We start from the raw sequence: 22282 nt of genomic DNA on the forward strand, positions 1-22282 counted from the left end.
TCCGAAAATTTCAATTTATTTGTTCAGGAATATATATAATATTATGAAAATTTAAATAAGTTTCCCTGCGACTCTCTTTATTTTATTAAATTTAAATTTTAAATATTAACGATTTTTTTTCTGAATTTAACAAACGCAATAAATCTTTTGATAAAATCTGATAAATATTTTTCTATGCAGATATTTTGGAAAGCACGCAATAGAGCAAAGGAAGAATTGAATGAACAACTAACACATTTCCAGCAAAAAAGAACCGCAGGATTGGCCACAATCTTTGGTCCAACCGATATTTCGCTGGATGAGAGCATATCCGACAAAACACGTGAAACAAAAATTATTGAGACATACCTGCTGCCAAAGATGGAACCTTACTTGTAAGATTGTTTTGTATAGAATTTTAATCGTTTTCTTTATGAATCATTGTATTACAGCAAACATATTATGTTTAAAAAGCAGAATATTTTTTTCATTTTTTTTCTAAAAAGAATTATAATTTGTTCCAGTTTACTCTCTTTAATTAATCAATGAGTAATACGATTACATCAGATAATATAATGCGAAAAACATGTGCCAAATTTCAGGGAGGATATAGAGAAGGAACATGTGGACTTGCGGCTATTTACAACTGCAGCTGGTCTAGCTACGATATTGATAAAGATATTTCAATTGCGACCGGTGTGGGCCGATCGAGTACCTACTTTCGTCGCGAAAGACAAATCCAACATCAAAGCACGGTTGCTTACTGGAAAATCACGTAAAATGACAATCAGGGGACATCATTTCGTGGCACATCAATACTTCACGATAACTTATTGCAATCATTGTCAACTTATCATTGGTGGTATTGGACCTCAAGGATACTTATGTAGTGGTACGTAAAATGTATAACTATGTAATAGCATATTTATAAGATTTCTCGGAAAAATATAAATAGATTTCTCTCGATCATTTTTTCTAAATAATCAAACTTTAAAAATGTGTTTTTTTAGTTATAGTAATAATAAAGAAAGAGCAATCGTTATTGACATTTATTTATTTACATTATGAATTATTTATTATTTATCTCAAATTATTTTTTATAATTTTGAGACATTATAAAAAATGAAGCATACCTAGTTTATAGCATTATGGTTAAATGATATAAGAAAAATGATAATTATTCACAAGCAAAGTTTAATATTAAAACTATACTTCTAAAAAAAATCTTTTATTATCAATCATTTTAAATTATTAAGATTAATAATCTAATTTTTTGTGTTAATGAAGAATGATTTCAAATTAATAAAACAATTTGTTAAACTAAAAGAAAAAAAATAGTAAGTTCTAAAAACATACAATATATACTATGAAACCAATTTTTTAAAGCTTACTATTTTTATCTTTCGTTATTTCATATGGAAGCTAATATTAATTTTTTGTTGAGAAAATGTTTATAGTACGAAACTTCAAAATCAAGTATTATGCTTTTTTCATATTTTTTCCTTATTACTATTATTACAATGAAATTACATCGTTTTCTTTGAAACTCATAATTTGGTGTACATATAGTTTTTCTTTATATGTATGTGATATGTTTTTATATATATACAATGATCATTCATTAATTGATTGACAGATTGTTCTCTCAGCGTACATCGACAATGTGTTCGTGTGGTAGAGGAAAATTGCCCGGGTCCTTTGGTGCGAAAAGAAAGAGCCAATGACAGAATCAGTAAACTGATGGATCGTATTCGACCAGAGAGAAAACCTCCATCCCATCATCACCATCATTCTCAGAATCATATATTACATTGTAAGATCAATTTTCAATATTTTATATGCAAATTGGATCAATTTATAGTAGATATTAACTATCGATAGACAAAAACAATTAATTTATTAAATGTTAAGTTTTTGATTATATATATAACTCAAAAAAAATTATTAATATTGAAAGATTCATAAAAGAGAGAATCCTATTGTTCTATGTAAAAGCTTATTTTTTTAAAATATATCTTTTACTACTATATATATATATATCTTTTGTTACAAACAATATATCTTTTTGCCATGTTATACATGCGCGCATGTATTTTTTGCTAAAAATAAGTTTGTTTAATTTGTTTTATGAACTTCTCATATAAAGTTAAACTCCAAAACTGAAGTCACATGCAGTTTTAGATTATAATAAAACAGTAAAATTTAGAATTTGCTCAAAATCAGTGTAAAGATATGAATCAAAATGCTAATAAATCAGTGTGAAAATAATCTTTATTAAAACAAAAAAAGAATTCTTTTTCGTAGAACGTCTCACCCATTAAGATTCTAGTCTTCTAATAATGTATATCATTATTTATAGAAGTAATGTGTTTTTAAAATAATATTTTTCTGAGATAAATATTTCTACATCCTCTCTAAATCGAAATTATTTATGTTTTGTATGTTTACATCTATAACTCTCATTTGTTTTTGTAAAAAAGTATAGTAACTAAAAATCAGAATAAAATAAAAAAATTTTGATTTTAAAATATCTTATCTAAAAAAATGTAAGATAATAAGGTTTTAATAAAAAGATATTTACACACTGACATCAGTATTTTAACTTGTATTGCATTATCTTTATTCATTTTGAAAAAAATTAATTTGTTTTATTTTGCAGTAGACAAAATTAAAAGAAATGAAGAAGATTCTGGCACATTAACAGATGGAGAGAATGGTGAGTCTCTTTCTTTTCTCTTTTACTCATTATCATTTTCTTGCATTTTTTTCTTGATTTTTTTAAATAAATAAAACAAGATTTCTTAATAAAAACTGGAATAGATAAAACTTTACAAATATTTTTTTAATTGGAACTTTAAATGCAATCTTGTAAAATAAAAACAGCAATCAGATGTAATAAAAAAACCTGTATGAGTAGAGTGGTAACATCCATAATATTTATAATCATAATTATTTTTGTACTCACACAAAGACATCAAGTTTTCTATCTTTCAAAATAATTTATTGATCATCAGTGAAAAAAGTAATTTTTAACAAATTTGTGTTTTGTTTGTGATTTCAGTAATTTGTCATACCATTAATTTATAAATAAATAAATAAATATATATATATATTTTTTTTTTATTTTATTTTTATAGTTTATTATTATATTAGTTAATTATATTTTATATTTTTTTAAGAAACTATTATTTTATTAAAAGAAAAAGCTGTACTTGCTTTTTGGTACATTCTTTTTCTTCTTTTTTTCCTTTTTTTCGTTTTTTTATAGTTTTTAATATTTTTTTCATTTTTTTAATATCTTTTTCAATATTTTTTTATAAAGTATATGTTTAAATATATATATATTTCTAATTTTTAAAATTTAAAATGTGTATTTGCAATATATAGAAGTGCAGTAATCGTTTTCACCATAGTATTAATACATGCAATAAAATTTAACTCTTTCTTTGATATTTTAGTAGATATTTTACTTGGAAATTACTTTATTTAAAAAAGAATAATTATTCTGAAATTATCATACAGAAAAAAGTCTGACATACCGATAACAAATATGCAATCGCGTCATTATATTATTATGCTATATTTAGACGTGAGACACTACTATATCTTTTTTGATCATAATAATTATTTTTGTAAATAATTATTCTTGAAAAACATTATTCTTACATCTAGCAAGAATTAATCAACAGAATTAACAGAACTTTAATGTATCTTAATAATTAAACTTAAGAAAATGCCAAATTAAATGCAGTTTTTTTACGACTTTGTTAATGTATCACTGTCAATAATATCAGCACATTATCGCGCGAGCGGAATGACCACGAGCTTCAAAACAAATCAGTCTTCTACATACCAGATCTTTGCTCGCACGTTTTTTTTTCTGTTTTTTTTGCCGTCATTTTTATGATTTGTCAAATAATTTTGGCAAACGATGAATAGTGTATTTTTCATTCAACGCATATATTTCTATCCACATTATACATAATCTTCTGTAATTATAAATTTTTCTTATATATGTACACACACACATACACACACACACACACACACACACACACACACATGTATGTATGTATGTATGTATGTATGTATGTATGTATGTATATTTGCATATAAGCATATATGCATATAAGAAAAATTTATAATTACAGAAGATTAAAAAATTGCTATATAAAACGTAAAGCATAATAAAGCATAATAATGCGTTTAATAAAGTTGTAAATTTAATTTTTAACTATTAAACTCATTAATGTACAAAAAAACCTAGCAAACGGGAATTATTCCTTATATTAGAATAAAAACATTAACTAAGAATTTACAAAAAAAAAAGCAGCAAGTGAAAGGAAACACGTGTAAAACAATATTCATATGAATATATGTGTGACAGAATAATAGCATACGGCGACAATAATAAATTAGTGATAATATTGATAATACAATCTCACATACTTATACACACGTATACATACACGTTTGAATTGAGAGAAATTTTTCAAGTTTTATAGAATAACATAAAATAAAGAAATTGTAAATTAAATAATATTTTTTGTATTTAAAAACTAAATATTTGAATTATAAAATTTCTGTTTATATAATCTTAATTTCATATCATTTCATCTCAATTTGTCGATATTTGTATTCATTTTAGGAGAACAGCGCTCAAGCAGTATACCCGGAAATGCTCGTAGCAGTTGCGAAAGGGTGCGAATTTCTGGTTTAGGAGGAACTAACGATCATACCGATAACATGGATAATCCTTCATCACGAGAAGATATCTCTGAAATGTATGTATCTGGCACATTTTTTTATCTATTTATCTATTTTTTTATTCATATTGATAGTCTTACACAGAAACTCTTCAAAAAACATATTAATATGTTCATTTATTTTTCCAATATTTTCGATAATCAATCATTATTTTAATCGAAATTTTAAATCTATTATGTTTCATATTTATTTATTTGTTCCTATTTTATGAACTAACTTCCGCATACGCGTAGAACTTTTAAAATCAAAATTTAAATAAATATTTTGATACAATTAAGACATGCCCGGAAAGTAATACAAAAATTTGTCATGTAAAAACTTTACATAAATCATATTGTATGATTTATATACAAATTGTTAACTATTTAAACTTACTTGTCAACAATCTTTTTTAATCTTCTATGATCTTAATTGGAATTATACAAAATTTTAATTAAATTATATATTTTTCATAATTAATTTTTTACTATAATTAATTTTTTACTCTTAATATTAATTAGACATCAAATTATATTAAATAAATAGTTTTAAAAAAAGTTGAATATATCTCAAAATTGAACACTAAAAAAATTTAAAGCAAGAGATTTGTTATTGAAACTATATTTCTTGTTCATAATTTTGTTTTGCAATTGATTATTAAATAGATTAAATGTATGTTACAATTTTTAGCCGGTCATATTTATTTGTACTTTTCATATATCTAAGGTTTTATAAAATATAGGATGCTTTTATGATATAATTCTCTCAGTCAGATTGTCAAAAATTGTTCTGTTTTTATTTTGTCTATCATTCAAGATAATATATGTCAATGCGAAAAATTATATTTTTATTCATTGCCATGTCTTCATATATATAAGAACTTTTAAGTTCCTTTCTGAAATAAATTTATTCTCACTATTTTTTATTTTGTACATGGTGAACATCTCATTAACAAGCTTTATTTTCAACTCGCTATTTTGCTGTTATTTAATTGTGATGAGTTTTGAAACTTTATGTATAAATGCGAGATATTTCAGAGTTATTTGAGAGAATCCACGAGAGAAATTATTTCTATTTAGATATATTTTATAAAATTATAAGAAGCTTAGAAAATATGTATATATTACTTATCGGGCACTCTTTATATTAAAATGTATATGTATGTTTTGTTTTTTATATTTTGTCCACATAATCTCACGAAGCATTGAATTGCAGTTGAAACCAAATTTATGATTTTCTGTATTTTTTCTTTCTCTAAACTTAATAACTTAATAATTTTTTCTTCTATTTATTGAATTTTTCTTAAATATTAAACGTTCCAAAAATTGTTGATTTTTCAGATAATTGTTAGTATCGCGAATATATATTGATAATGAATATTCATTACTTTATGCGTCCAATTTATTCGCGTAAAAAGGACGGTAAAAAGATTTATGCTTTGTTAATTACGATTACTTAGGGTCCAGCAAAATATTTCCAGTAAGCCAAAGACGTCAAACATCAACAGGTCTGAAAGTTACAAGGAGCGGATACATCATAAGGTAACTAAAAACACATTATGTATAGATATTCAATAAAGTGTTACATAATCATTCAATATAGTATACATTATCATTAATTAAATTATTTTATATGACAATTCAAAAATATTGAAACCCTTTAAATATTACATATAATTATATAATATAAAGAATTTTGTCTCAGACATACAATATATTTAATAATCTATTTTACATATCATACAAACATATAACATGCGTGTATATTTCGATTTTCATATTAGGATTTTTGTATTTAAAAAAAAAAATCTTAATTTTTGCCAATTATTGATGAATAACACCTCGTATAAAAGTGCCGCAGTGTCCTAGATTTAAATAATTTATCTCTTGATAATTTTATGTATGAGCCATTCACAAGCTAAAGCGATTAACTCAACTTTTCGAATTTTTTAAAATTTTAATGTTAAAACACTTGATTGATGAATCGCTTTAGCCTGTGGACGACTCATATGTTTTATAATTTATAAATAGAATTAGGCACATGTTGAAATTTTTTGTTAGTAATAAGCGAATATTACTATAAGCTTTGAAAATATTAATATTTTCTTTTTGTGGAATGAGAGAATATATTTTGTAATTTTTTTTTACTATTCTGTCTTAATTAGTAAAATTAAGATTGCAAATATTATGACATATTTTTTCGACATTTCGAAAAAAATGTATCGTGAAAAATGCACCAAGCATTCACAAACACATGTGTTATTTCATTGCTTAACGATGAAACTATCATTAGTATAGTAATCTAATGTTGCACGTTTTCAATTGCAGAGGCAACTAAGAGAAAAGAGGAAAACCAGCGATCCGAATCTCTCCAAAACAAAGTGAGTATTTTTTTATTATAATAATAATATACTCACAGTATTTTTAAAAGTGTAAGCACGATTATTCTCGAATGTTTAATCATGAATAGAGCTTAGAAATTTGTGCGATATACGAATATATAATGCATTAGGATAATGCAATAACTCTTACCGTACTACTCTTTTTACCCTAATTGAAGTGACATCAATTAGAAACAAAAAATTTTACTTTTTTCATTTGCACGAAATATATAATTAGTTTTTTATAACTTGTGTTTGACATACAATAGATTTATACATTTTTTTTCAAAGTAACTTTTTCTATATATATACTTTTCTCCTATATATACTTTTCCAATTTATTAAATATTATTTAAAGCATAAAGGGAGAAGAGTGATACAGTGAAGGAATTACTTAATTTCGACATGTGCGAGAGAAAAGAAGTTCAATATTTTGTTACAAATATTATGAATTTTATCGTTATTACAGTTTTGAGGACCCAAGAATTTTAATCTCTCGAAATCTCTCGTCACATATTTTACCCTCATGTTTTTAAAAGAATTTATATGTTTCACATGAATGCACCTCGGGTCATGCAAACGATCATGCGAACTTAATAAGTTAATTACGACGGTAATTAAATTTCATTATTTATTGCATTATTTGAACTAATTTATTAAATTGATTCCCTTTATTTGATTTATAATTTAAGATCAATTAAGCTGATTAACACGAGGTAGGAAGTATTTGAATAATAGACACAGAACATTTTTTTTCATTTAATTTGTAGCAAGCATCATGGGGTATATTCCATTCCATAAAAAACATTTTTCGTTGCACATTAGTCATTGTAAAATATAACAAAATTAAGTGATATATGTATTTACGTGTTATTTGTATACAAAATATATAAGTAAAATTTTTTTCATACATTTCATAATTTTTATGAAAAGAATATATTCATATTAATATTTTTAATAATATTTATATTTATATTTATTAATATTTATATTATTAAGTTTTGTTATAATATTCTTAATATAAATATACATGTATTTTTTTAATAATTTTCTTAAATAGAGTTATATTTCATTGTATTAAAAATTTAACAAAATTTATGATATTTACATAGATTTAAAAATATAATGATAAATAATGCAAATAATGGGGAACATACTCGATAAAGTTTATTTCATATAGAAAAAAAATATACATAAAAAGTGAAAAATATGGTATAAATATTTTTTCATTATATAATTTTCAGAAAAATAATGTGTTGAATATGAAAAGTCTATTTCTTGTGCTCGGTAATATTTATTCATTAAGATACATAAGTTCTTTGTGTGATAATTAATTATGTTGTCAAAGGCCACACAAGTTTTTAATGCAAAACTGCAAATATTTTATAGACCATTTTGAAAGATCAATAAGATTTAATAATAATATTGACATTTATTATGATAGATACTAATAGTATCATGCAAGCAAATTTATATAGTTGCATATGATACAAGTACAGTATCTTGTTTATCAATAAATTATATCGGATATAATGTCAATATATAATTGCATAGATGAAACTCTTTTTTCATCAAGAATGTCTTTCTTCAAAAGTCTCGCAATTGACTGGATAGAGTATTATAATATACTTTTTATTATTTTTTTATGAGAAATTATGTCATTTACGACGCAATTCAGACAACTATATCGCTTTCGAAAGGTCTATTTCTTTTGCCTGCGCTTGTATTTTCTTTCAACTTTTTTTCACCTTTTTCCTTTCTGAATGTATCTAATGAAAATGTTATTTTATAGAATATATAATTTATTTCGCTTTGAGTGCGAAAAGTAACGCAGTCAGAAGAAAATCTAAAATATTTTTCGGTACACAACTTATTACGCGTGTAAAAGAGCGTAAAATGTTGGCACTATCATATCGATCGAAGACGAGCTGTTATTCGAGTTTGTCGAATTTGACGTTTCGGCCGAGCTGTTAAAAATGGAGAGTCGGGGGAGGATGACTGATTTGACCAGACTTGACTCTGCGCGAAGCTGAAGTCGTATGAGAAGCAGATTTACGAATTTTTGGCAGCGTTCCTCCACCCCTCGCCTCACCCCTCGCCTCCCCCATGGTCGCTTTTCCATAATGAACACGTGCAAAGAGCGCAGACTCGTTTCTTGTCGTTCCAAGGTGTATACAGAGCCTTCGTTCGGGAGGCCTTCAGTGTGACGTTCAATTCCGCGGATGGCTATTGCGTAGCTTCGACAGCACGAAACACCCACGCTTTCGGGACGCTTTTGAAACGCCGCTTTTCGTTTCGGCACGGCAGAAAATTCGGCTCCTTACGACGTCTTACGAGAGCTCGCTCTCGCTCGGATCTGTTTGTGTCGCTCTTGTAATCCCTTTTTCTAATTATTCGATAGTAAAAGTCGCTGTAAATTTACCGATTAAAATTTTTATGCAGTTTTTTTTTTCTTCTTTTCCGTCTCGCATCCAGTGACTCCGGCTGACTCAATTCCAGAGTCAATAATGAATCGACGCCGTTCTTTCTGTCTCGCTCCTTAATAAAATCGTGCGCTCTTCTGACGGGGATATGTACGGAAATATGTGGATTAATAATTAAGGAAAACTATAATGCACAGAAAAGTTTAATGGCAATACGATTGTTTAATGACGATATGACACAATGATTGAATCTTTGGTTTTCAATCTTGTCGTAAAAGGTTTTTTTTTTTAATTGACAAATGAGTATACGTTATTGAAATCTTAAAAAAAATATTTAAATATCTTCATTTAATTTAGAAAGGATGAATACCATATTTTTTTCTAGAATTGTCATAATTATTTGATTCTTTTAGAATCACGGATTTTTATCTCTTATAATTTATCGGTATATTATGGCTGATATACATACATCAAGATTCAATGATTTGGCTGTTATTAAATTGTAATTATATTAACCGAATTATAAATACGAAAATAACATAGAAATTTGAAATTATGCAAGAATAATTTCGGGGGGAGAAACAGAGATCTTTTTAAGGTATAACATTATTATTTTATTTAATATATCCTTCAACTTGTAAATGTATGTTAGACATGTTTAGAATTGCATTTAAGTTATGCCTTACACATCTTGTCGTATCTTTAGATCTAAGAGAGATATGCAAGTGTTCTATTTGCAATGACTCATTCTGTATATATTGCTTCTTAAAATTTAGAATTTTGCAATAGAAAATGTTCAGTAAATAATTAATTCAAAGGATAATCTCGTTGCTTAATTTATAATCGTTATTAATATAAAAATAAAACAAGTTTTGATGTCATTGAAGAGAATAGTTTCCATTTTTCTTCTGTTTGAATATTATTTTAAATAAGAGAGCACTTTCACATGTGTCTTACTTTAAAAAATTATCAATAACAGCTTATTCAAAGTAAAATCCTGCAGGATGGAAGGGATCCCAATGTGTAATAATTGGGATATTTTCATAAAAAAGACAAAATTAACGCTGGGCAATAAAACAAGATATATATTTCGCGCGATTAACTTAATAAATCTGAACTATTAAAGAATATAGCATCGCGTATCATTCTTTTTTAACGAATAGGAAGAAAGTTTACAAGATTTCTTTGAAAGTTTCTATCGTTAAAGGATTTTCTTATTTTTTATAATACAAATAACAGTTTTTTTTCATCTCGTTATCTTTAAATGTTTTTTTATTTTACAGAGACATTTCGGTAAAATTTGTTACGAATTAACGATATCTTGATTTGATCCCTGTGCGAGGGTATTTTTAAATGGAACGTCGAGACTAACTTAACGCTCCGCAGAGCTTTCCATTTTTATCCCCGAAAGTCAATTAAAGAAGTAATTTAAGGAACGCACGACTGACTGGATATCTAAATCTGAAAGATGTACACGATTAACGTTTTTCTAAGTCATTGATAACCGATGCGAGAAAATTAATAAGCATATTGATAAACGACATATTTCGAAATTCAATGACAATTGCAAAAGAGCTGTATTATGCGCGGTTATTTATACAGCGGCCAGAGAACTCGTGTAATGCTGCTCGTAATTTTGTGAATGACAAGCGAGTCTATCGAGTGCTTGTTGCGCGGCATTTGCTTTCGCATTTCGAGCATCTCGAGATGATTTAAAGAAGGAGTGCAGAGAGAAAAGAGAGACGCCATAATACAACTAAACTATATATATATTTTTATCACATTTAAAAAATATGCAGAAATAAAATCAATTTTATTTCTATTGCATTCCCTTTGAAATGTTTTGATTAATAATAATTATATAAAAATAATATATAAAAAGAGTCTATCTTAATATCTTGGGGGAATATAATTTAAAAAATTATTTACTGCTTTCATAAAAATAAAAAACGTATAATTTTATTTTGTACCTAATATCTTAGTTTTCTTTGTAAAAATTATCGTACATAGATTAAAAATATTATCGATTAAAAAATTCGAAATGTCTTTTGAAATTGAAGTATAAAATATGATAATTTACTTGTAACACAAAATTTTATTCCATACAGATTCCATATAGATTCAATAAAATGCATCGATATCTTGAAAAAAAAATGATTTTTATACTAATTACATGAATCACATTATTTTTAAATGAAGAAAATTATAACAGCCTGTTCTCTCCACTCTCTCTCTCTTTCTTTCTCTAATTATAAAAAATAGATCTATTAAATGTAAACACATAGTGCAATTTTATTTGAAAAAATACGACTGAACTTAACTGAGATGATCACAGAATCTAAAGTTTTAAGCCGCAGTTATATTCGCATGGTGAAGATTTTGACGAAAGCTCTTTCTTTATTTTACCTCTATTTTAAAGAATCGATAAGAAAGTGTGTGAAAAAAAACGATCCGTTTTTACCAGGTTCCTCTAATATGGGTGCACGCTGGTAAATGGAATGATGTCAGAGCACGGATATGTCTTGGCTTTTATTTCCGAAGCGATCGATACCCTCGAATCAATACGATTGTACAGAGTATCTTTCACCAAGCGCAATTCTTTGAGCTACGGATTTTTTAGATACTTAACGCAAAATGCGCTTACTTTTGAGGGAGAGGACGAGAAAGAGAGAGAGAGAGAGTCTTTTTCTATATATTATTATATATCTTCAGTCTAAAAATTTGCATGTGAATACATGCGCATTTAAAAAGTTTCTTATCACTTATAGAAGCACGATTTATGATCGTTCCTTCGCATCATGATTTAATGATTGTTTTGGCTATTTTGGTGCTGAGAAAAACGGATAAGAAAATCATAATAACTTTTATGACATTTTGATGCTGTGTTATTGAATGCCATAAAATGATAGAAAGGTCTGTAAACTTTGAAAATATAAGAGAATTAGATTAGATTGAAATTAAACTAAATTGAGCGAAGATTAAGATTAAACTAAAATGAAATCATTGATCAAAATTAAAACTTGTTATACACGTGGATATTTTACTCTTTAATTCGAGATTCTTTCAATTTATCATCAAAAACTTTCAATAAACATGTAAAAAATGTGATAGTGCGGAATCAAGTGAAAATTTAATATTATCAATATTAATTATCAATCAACATTATATCAATATTTTTACTTTTTAGCTAATTTATGTCAGATTTATATAACGAAAGAAGAGTAAAAGAAATTGATCAAAATTATAGTAGCGATTTTAAGATGTCAGTGAAATTATGTTAATGCAAGTGATTTTACTGAATTTAATAATTGAAAAATTTTTAAATTATTGAATAAAATGGATTATCTTTTTTACAATATTTTTTTTACAATCGAAATAATAAAAATAATATGAGAAAAAAATAAACATGAAATAAATTATTCATAAATACAAAATACGTTATTGATAAATAGCTTCTCTTTCATATACAAATACCTGCATACAAATACACAGCATATTGAAGAAAACTATAACTTTTTCAGCTGATTTTTTTTTTATATATACACAAGCAAAAAATTTTTTAAAAGAAGGGATACACATTATATAATTAAAACGAATATTTTTCAAACGTTAATTAATAAAAGGCAATATCTTTTATACTAAAAATATTCTACAGTACTTACTAAGAACTAAGCATGTTCTCTTATTGTCGAGCTCTGTCAACGATATTTTTACAAGAAAAATTTCTATCAACTGTATCAAAAGGAAAGATATAGCTCGTGATTATTCTCTGCACATTCTGTATTTTTTTTTAAAGGTCTCTCTTTATTGGGAATGTTACCTCGCCTACAATTTAGATTGAAATGCCACTGCACTCTTATACAGCCTTCAATATTGAACCAGCGACCTTTAAAATCTCGCCGTTTTATTATCAATGTAAACTAAACTAAATATTTTGAAAAATTCTCCTAACAACGATAGTATTTCATTACATTTATAACATGAACATATAAAATTTATTCTGAAGTATAGTAACGTATAAACGCGAGAGAGAAGAGACGGAGAACATTTATGCTGAATGCATACACGGGCAAAGTGTGCGGACACGCGTGTCCCTTGGTGTCGTGTGACGTGTCAATGAAGCCCTCCGAGGACTGAAAGGAGATTTAAAAAAAAATAAAAAAAAAATAAAAAATAATAATAATAAAAAAATGAGGCAACACAGTTCGCGACGCGTCCGCCCTCGACTTGTTTCTCACGGTAACGAGATCCCGGGCGATCCTGAGCTGGTGGCGGCGACCCTACGTTCGGATCGGTCAGTTGATGTCGCCGCTACCCCCAAAAATTATTCGGATGCTGACGAAAGCATCACCGAAATACTTATGCCGAGTGACGACGCTGCCACCACCATCTCCGCGCGCGATCATCTGCGCTGTCTTAATGAGCGACGTACGAGGTCCGAAAGGTATTTTTTATGATACTTCATCGCGCGAAAAAGATTCTATTGTTTTTGCGACTGGTGCTGTTCGATGGAATATTCATTAAATGTTCTTTTTTCAATCCACTAAACATATTTCTGCCTCATAATATAGTCTGCCATAAAATAGTCGATTTTTATTAGCCTTTTGATGTACAAAGAAAAGAATATGACAGTTAAGACACTCTAAGTTTTAGCTTTCATTTTCATGATATATAACTTCTTTTAATAAATATTCATATTATATATATAACTTTTTTTAAATAAATATTCATTTTTTTAATAAATATTCATTTCCGTATATCTATGCTTGCTATTGGAATGTACAAAGAATATTCCAAAAGTAGAATACAAACAGAAATTTTCAAGTAAAGTCCAAACATTTATACTGGTCTCTTAGCAGAAAACAAGTTTATAACTTTGCTTATAATAATTTATTTGTATTTTTTTCAATATATTAATTGTTTAAACAAGAATTTTGTATTATATTAAATTCTCCTGCAAAATTTGTTAAATTCAGATTGCATTTTGTTTTCTTAAAATAGCTGAAATATTTTTCAAAACCTAGAGCTAATAAAAAGATTATAAATTGATATAATCTTATTTTTAACTCGACTTATTTTTAATGAAAATTAATGTTATCAAGGAAAGACATTTTTTTATTTTTTTGTATATCAATGTAATCGATTACTTATGTAATATTTTATATTTAATGCAATCTCCTGAATAGAAAATTTGAAATAAAATCTTGTTTATAAGAAGTACAGTAATTGTTTATAATGAAATATATAATCTCGTAAAAAGAAACAGAAATTAATAAAAATAAAATAAAGCTTATTTTTGTTGAGAAAAGAATATTAAAATTTTCTCACTTTCTCTAGTCTCACTATCAAAAATCAATTTATCAATTTTTCCATCAATTGAAAATACCCAGATTAAACGAATAAATAAATAAACAAATCTAAATATGTATGTATGTATGTATCAAAGATTGAAAACAAGATTATAAATTAATAAAAAAACTGCATGCATTTATAATATTTTCTATATGAAATAAACAAATGAAATTTTTAATATTTTAAATTTATTATGACAGAAAAAATTTCTTGATTGCATTAAACATATACGTATATATGAAAGTTTTAAAATAAGTTTCTTGAAAAAACAAAGGAAAAAAATAGAGAATTTAATTGTCAAGATCTGTTGACAGCGAGTTCTTACGGCTTCTTTTAAGAGAAAGTCAAATGTATGTTACTTATAAAATCGATATGATAGTCCGAACTACGTTGAAAAATACTAGATTATATAATTAGTTAATAGCATAAATGCATAAATTGCTAACGATTGACTATAGAGTCGGTTCCAGCGATTGCGAGCCTTCTGGAACCTTCCCCGGGAATTCGGCTGGTAGTTCGTCAAACAGCAGCTTATCAACTAGGAGTCTGGATAGTCCCAGTACTAGCCTGGAGCAGGTACATCCCACCACATCAGCGGCAAGTGCTTCAACTTCGTGGGACAGTGATGTCGACGTCGAGGCTGATCCACCGGATTGGAGCCAGGCAGTTGCCGAGGATGTTCTCGCACAGCTTAGCAATTCTGAAAAAAAGAGACAGGATGTTATTAACGGTAAGTAATTATCTTGTTTTGAAACTGCCTCGATAAGAGGCTGCTGCATTAATAAAATGTTTACAAATCTTTTTTTCTTCTTTCAGAATTATTTCACACCGAACGCTCCCACGTTCGCGCGTTAAAAGTGCTCTCGCACGTCTTCCACAAGCCTCTGTTAGAGTCTCAAGTGCTGCCGTTAGATCAGATTCAACTGCTCTTCTCCAACTTGGACGAAATGTTGATGATCCATTCGCGCTTCAATCAGTCGATGAAGCGAAAGAAGAAGGAGAACCCGTGTGTAGGCGACGTGGGTGAACTTCTGCTGGAGATGTTCGACGGCGAAGCTGGCGAGGCGTTCGAGAGGGCCGCGTCAACTTACTGCGCTAAGCAGCAAGTTGCTCTGGATGCTTTACGGGATCGTCGACGCAAGGATTCCAAGTTGAACGCCTTCCTAAATGAGGTGGAAGCGAATCCGCTGTGCCGTCGGCTTCAGTTGAAAGATCACATACTCACCGGCATGTTACGACTCACCAAGTACCCATTGTTATTTGAGAATCTCGTCAAGTACACGCCGGACAGTAACGAGAAAGAAAAGGCGGCCATGTTACGCAGTCTCGAACGTAGTAAGGAGATCCTGAGTCGTGTTAACCAGGCGGTGAAGGAGGCTGATGATCATCAGCGACTCACGGACATCCAACGAGCGATCGATCGATCGGCCTTTGACAAGTTCGATCATCCGACTGTGCAGGAATTCAAAAATCTTGACATCACGAAACGTAAACTGATTTACGAGGGACCGTTACAGTGGCGGCGCACTGAACCGAATCGATCGATGCCGAATCGCTCGGTACCAAAGCCGGTAGATCTGCATGTAGTGTTGCTCGATGACACAATCTTCTTCTTACATCGACAAGATGACAAGTATCTGCTTAAGTTTATTAACACGACTAATCAGGCAGGCAATTCCGTGCTCAGTCCAATCGTCAAGCTATCCACTGTGCTCGTACGTCACAATGCCGCCGAAAAGGACTCTCTCTATCTGGTCAATACTTCGCAGAATGGTGCGCAAATGTATAATCTGGTGGCGCCGACTTCCGCAGAACGCAAGCTCTGGTGTAAGCACATATCCGAGGCAGTGGAAGCTTACAAGGCGCGCGATCGCCAGGGCAGAAGACCAACACCGCCTACTATGCTCTCAGAGGAACCGACAAACGCGATGGAAGACGGATCGCCTTCAGAAGCAGATAGCATAATCGTTGAGAAGACTCAATCACAGAATAGAGAATCGAGGGAGCTTGAACAAAGTGCTCCTGCCGGCATGCAGGAACATGATGAGGAAACACCGGAAACCACCACGACTACGGAAACTCCGACGACTGCCGAACAAACGCAACAACGGATGCAACAGCAATCGACTGTTGAGTCGCCAATGACAGGTTGTATTTCGAGTAAACATTACGATAATTATTACAAAAATGCTGATTGTCGAAAGTTATAACCGCAGATTTTAATTCATGAGCTAAAGGAACAATCTTTGACACATTTTATACATTTATATCAATCTAATGCGAATTGTGAATCATATCTTTCTGCATATTACATTGTTAATTTCTTTCGAGATGTATAAAATATGCTGAATCAAATATATTTGCAATATGGAATTGAGAGCTTTTAAACATGAATTATAGTTAATGTCTATGTGTATAATACGCGTCTAATAAAACATTTTCTAGTAATTTATAATAATAATAAAATAAATTTATTTTTAAGATGAGAGATTCATACTTTTTTTCTACATATAGGTATAGCGGAGCCACTACGAATGGTCACATGTACTCAGCTCTCATTGATAGATCCATTGGAAGTTCATGTAGAAGTACCACCAGTGCATATTGCAGAGCCGGTTCTTACACCAATAGGTATATATGTTTCTTTTTTTAATATAATTTTAAATTATTTTATCCTCTTTTAAAACGCAAATTATTAAGTATTGCTGACATTTTACGTGATATTTATATTACATTTATTGCAAAAGTTTATTGAAGTTATATATACTTTGATATAATTGTGACGTGAAGTATAGTGTATAGATAAATATATACATATAATTTTCAATAAAAATTTCCTAGAGAATTTAATGAATCCTGTCATCTTACTGAAACAAGACACAATTCAATAACAAAAAAATTTGTGGATATTTAATATTTTCCAGAATGTCTGAGGCGTAAGGACGAAATAATCAAACAGGCTCTGCTTGAGAAACACATATTAATGGCGGATATATTAAATATTCCTAAAGAAGACTTCGAGCATGTGGCAGACATAGCATCTGAACCATCTTCTGTGGAAAAGGAACCTGCTGAACTTATACTTGCAGCCATTAGTCAAAGTATTATCAATAAATTTTTTTAAAGTCTTAATACATTAAAAAATAAATAGTTTAAAGAGAAATATATATTTCATTAAACATGATATTCAAGTTTGAGTTAATATATTATCGAAAGCAAAAATATAAAAAATTTGAAGAAGACTTGATATATTTTTATTTGTTTAATTTAAAATGTAAAAAATGTATATGCTCTTATACTACAGTAAATTGATAGCTTATACTAGTAGTATTACTAATTCAATTAGATATTTATTTCTCAATAATTGATATAGGAAGAGAAAGAATAAAATAAAATTTATATGCACTACATATATTTTTCTTTTGTATATAGCGGATCATCTAGTGGGAATGTTGAACTCTGCATTAAATGTAAGCGAAACGGAAACGATATTTGCATCGTGCGGAGCATCAACGTTATCGTCTCCTGCTGCATGCGAAGCTACCGGTTGTCCCACACTACGAAATCATTCGCATCCTCAGCAATCGATTATGGGGATGATGCAACCGATTTGTCATTATCTGACATCCCAGCTTTCCCAGCTGTCGCAACTGCTGGTAAATATGTCGTAAAAATACTCTATTTTCTTCATTCTCGTTATCTTCACTTATCTAACGTCTTCAGAATATTACATTTACCTCAGACAAGAAACGATAGGCTTTACGATTGTAATTGGAATTCTATCACTCTTTTAGATAAATGAAGCTAAAACAAAATGATATATTATACTCTATTAAAAAGAGTTACGTATAATATTAAATTATCATTTATACATGCTTTATCATTTTGTTTATATATAATTTTCTCACAAAATTAAAAATTATACATATAAACTAATTATATATATATATATATATATATATATATATATATATATATAAACTAAGAATAAACTATAAATGTTTTTTTCTGTGTTCTGTTATCTATATAGTAAATTTATATCAGAATACCTTTAAAAAGACGCTAATAAAATAATTATAAAGCAAATTTACTTTCTCTCGTTCAAACATTTTATCTTGCAAGAGAGAAAGAAGAGAAGCTACATTGTAAACATTTAAACCAACTTTTATGTAAAAAGATAATCTACACTCGTGATATACTCGTGTTCATATACTCGTGATTCTATCGCTTTTTATAAAGCTTTTTGATATTTACATCTTCTTTTTTCTCTTTCTTGAATATACATTTAATTGTGAAAAAGAAAATACAACTAAAATAAGCAGAGTTTACCTCCAGTTTAAAATTTGTATGCTTTTCAATTCATTTTAAATTTGAATAAATTACAGGAAATTATAAAGGAGCGAGAAGAAGAGCGAGAAAAATTACGAAAAGAATTGCGTAGAAGTAGAGAACGTATACATGCACTTGATACTGACGTACAGCGCCGTGAATTTTCGGAAGTAGTAACCACGACGACTCACACGCAAACGGCCACTGGTTAGTATTCTACTTACTTTAATTTTACTCCTAAAATTGTTGCAATACATCTACATAATAATTTCAAAAATATGACAGATATCTCAAACACAGTCTATTTTTCCTGTTATATTCATTAATATAACGAATATGAAATACTTACAATATATTTAAAAAAGATGTATTTAAGTCATCATAAATTATTATAAGTAGTCCAATAATATATAATATATCTTTACAGATGACGTCGTGCATCAAGACAGTTGCACCAATGACATCACTCGTAATGTAAGAAAGATTTTCTAATTTTATTGTACATTAAATATATGTACTGCATTAAATTACAGCATTTTTATATTTATTATTCTCAATAAATTAACAGACGTTACAATGTATATTTTAAATTAACATTATTTATTTATTATATATAAAAGATATAGAAATTGCTTTTTTGGAATTAGTCAAAAATATTTTTTCTTGTTTATTAGATAGAATATAAAATATTATTCTGTTTCATCAAAGTTATTATCTTCAAAATTAATGGAAATGATTGTTACAGATCCTTTTCTGAGATATTTTTTAATTATCAGTAAACTGTATCATCTATTTTATGAATTACTTAACTTATGAATTATAAAATATTTTTCATTATTTTGTTATTTCATGACTTTTAGAAAGTTTTATATGACGTTTTCAAACAATTTCGCAATAATATTTTCATTAATTCATTATTGGAATTTGCCATGAAATTACATAATGATTTAAGTTTCCTGCTTTTTCGTATTGTAATCTATAAATTATACAAAATCAAATTTTTTTTTATCACTCACATTTGATGGTATAAATAAATAAAATATATCGAAAATTCTCATTTTAATTGTTCTTTATTAGTAAAATATATATAATTCAATCTATATGTGTCTTAGATTTCCAGAGAAAATTGATGGTAATTCAATCGAATCTATTTAAACAGCCATTAATTCATAAACTATTCGCTTTCATGAAGAGAGATAGATTTTATGAGAATTTATTCTATCTGATATGAAAAAAATTATGACAAAAAAAATAATTTATTTCTACCATCACGATATACGCGTATAAATCCAATGCGGCTGCAGTGAAGGCCCGAAGATTTTAGACATCAGAGATATATATACAAGGATTTTTTACGCAGTAAACAATAGAATCGATTGATCGCACTCGAGTAATTTCGAAAAGGTAGATTAGTTTAAAATGAATGATTAATATAAGATTCTTAATTTTTTATGTACATATATATGTATATCTTTGTACAATTTTTTCATATTACATTTTGTAACATACTTTGTACATATCAATAGGAGCTCATCGACGCACGCGCAGAAATAACTGGGGATTCGAATCCAGAAAATCTTAATCTTCAAGTGGAAACCGAAATGATGGGTGACAGCGTCGGTTGAAGCGCAACGGAGGAAACGTTCCGTCGATCATATCCTTCTTGATCTTGGTGCATTTCATGAGCGGTGCTGGAACGTTCTCATATACCGAAAGAGATCAGAATTATTTGTAGAAAAAAAAAAAACTGAAAAACGCGGACGATACATATATACGTGTGTGAGACATATAATTCTTTACTGCGGATAATAATGCTACATATATACAGAAGAGAGAAACAAGTCATTTTCAAGCTGTTTTATTTGTCTGATAAAATTTTTGGGAAAAATATTTCGATGATAATATATATTTATATACTGTTAGCTCTCTTTTAATTGATAGAAATTCAATGCGTAATGTTATAGAATACGATATATATTAAAAATCTGTGTTCACAAATTGTCTCTTTTTCTAAATGACCTTTTTTTATTACTTTGTAAACACTGGAAACATACGTCGCATATTTTTTATGCAATGTGATTTTTCATGTCCTGCCAAATTTATATAGATTATTTACATATAAAGTTCCTTCAAGATAATCCCATGAAAGAAAATCGTTCGCTGATGTACTAAACAATATATCGGCTTAAATCAGATTCTTAAACATGATTAGTATATATGTGGGTAATTATTATTAATAATATAATATAATAATTATATTAAATATATTAAATATCATGTTTCATAAATCGTACGTCTTTTTAACAATAAATATCGATTAATAAGATGTTATATATCACTCATGCTTTCTTTCGTTAAATTTTTCAAAAGTTTTTATCAAAATAAAACAGCTGATAAACTTTTGTTTCATTCCTGTATTCACCAAAATATGAATCGATGATTTTGCCAAAGATTTTATGTAAATAGATTTACATAATCTGCACTAATCTATCAGATACAATTTTTTTTACATCGTTGTTATTTTGCGAACTGCGAGTCCTGTATATTATTATTATTATTATATATTATTATTAATTATTATTATTAATATTATTATTATTTAAGAAGCCCGGTTTATATGTATATGCAAAAATGGATAACGAAGTTATGCGCGAAAAAATCTGTACACTTTAATTATTATGTACACTATAATTATTATTAATTAACTTTTGTTAATTATTGTTAATTTCTTCGAATTTTTCGTGCATGTATCAATGTTGCAACATATAAATCTGGATTTCACTCATTATTTCAAAAATAGTAAAATGAAAATTATAATAGTTTGTGAATATTCGATTTTTCATACTAGAAATACAGAAAAATCCTTTTGCGAGATATTAAGAGAAATCATAAAAAATGCGATTTTTTCACATTACAAAGTTGTGCATTAAAAAGCTGCTGTTTACAAGTAGCAATCATAAGATGTATTTTAATAATTTGATATTCATATAGAATATTTATAAAAGAATTTTGTGAATCAGATAAGAAAAATCTTGGAACAATTAACTTGTTACATAATGAGGAAAATTTGTGG

General features: G+C 28.0%; 1 protein-coding gene across 7 annotated transcripts in view; it reads left to right on the forward strand.

The window, feature by feature from the left end:
• LOC105251006 (rho guanine nucleotide exchange factor 12) overlaps positions 1-21273 on the forward strand; it is a 34604-nt gene extending 13331 nt beyond the window's left edge. For 4 of the 7 annotated variants that reach the window (XM_011257474.3, XM_011257476.3, XM_025409430.1 and 1 more), the window contains 15 exons: positions 181-374; positions 582-871; positions 1616-1792; positions 2639-2695; positions 4628-4763; positions 6185-6266; positions 7053-7105; positions 15339-15610; positions 15697-17028; positions 17395-17511; positions 17805-17981; positions 18313-18536; positions 19266-19416; positions 19637-19683; positions 20736-21273. In XM_011257474.3, the coding sequence (XP_011255776.2) occupies positions 181-374; positions 582-871; positions 1616-1792; positions 2639-2695; positions 4628-4763; positions 6185-6266; positions 7053-7105; positions 15339-15610; positions 15697-17028; positions 17395-17511; positions 17805-17981; positions 18313-18536; positions 19266-19416; positions 19637-19683; positions 20736-20834 (3408 nt within the window). In that variant the 3' untranslated portion in view covers positions 20835-21273. Of the gene's footprint in view, positions 1-180; positions 375-581; positions 872-1615; positions 1793-2638; positions 2696-4627; positions 4764-6184; positions 6267-7052; positions 7106-15338; positions 15611-15696; positions 17029-17394; positions 17512-17804; positions 17982-18312; positions 18537-19265; positions 19417-19636; positions 19684-20321; positions 20614-20735 lie in introns of all 7 variants that reach the window. The other 3 variants (XM_011257475.3, XM_025409431.1, XR_889165.3) reach the window with 2 other exon arrangements.
• The last annotated feature ends 1009 nt before the right edge of the window (positions 21274-22282 follow it).

Source organism: Camponotus floridanus, unplaced genomic scaffold (genome assembly GCF_003227725.1).
Source record: "Camponotus floridanus strain SB8 unplaced genomic scaffold, Cflo_v7.5 scaffold264, whole genome shotgun sequence".
NCBI lineage: Eukaryota > Metazoa > Arthropoda > Insecta > Hymenoptera > Formicidae > Camponotus > Camponotus floridanus.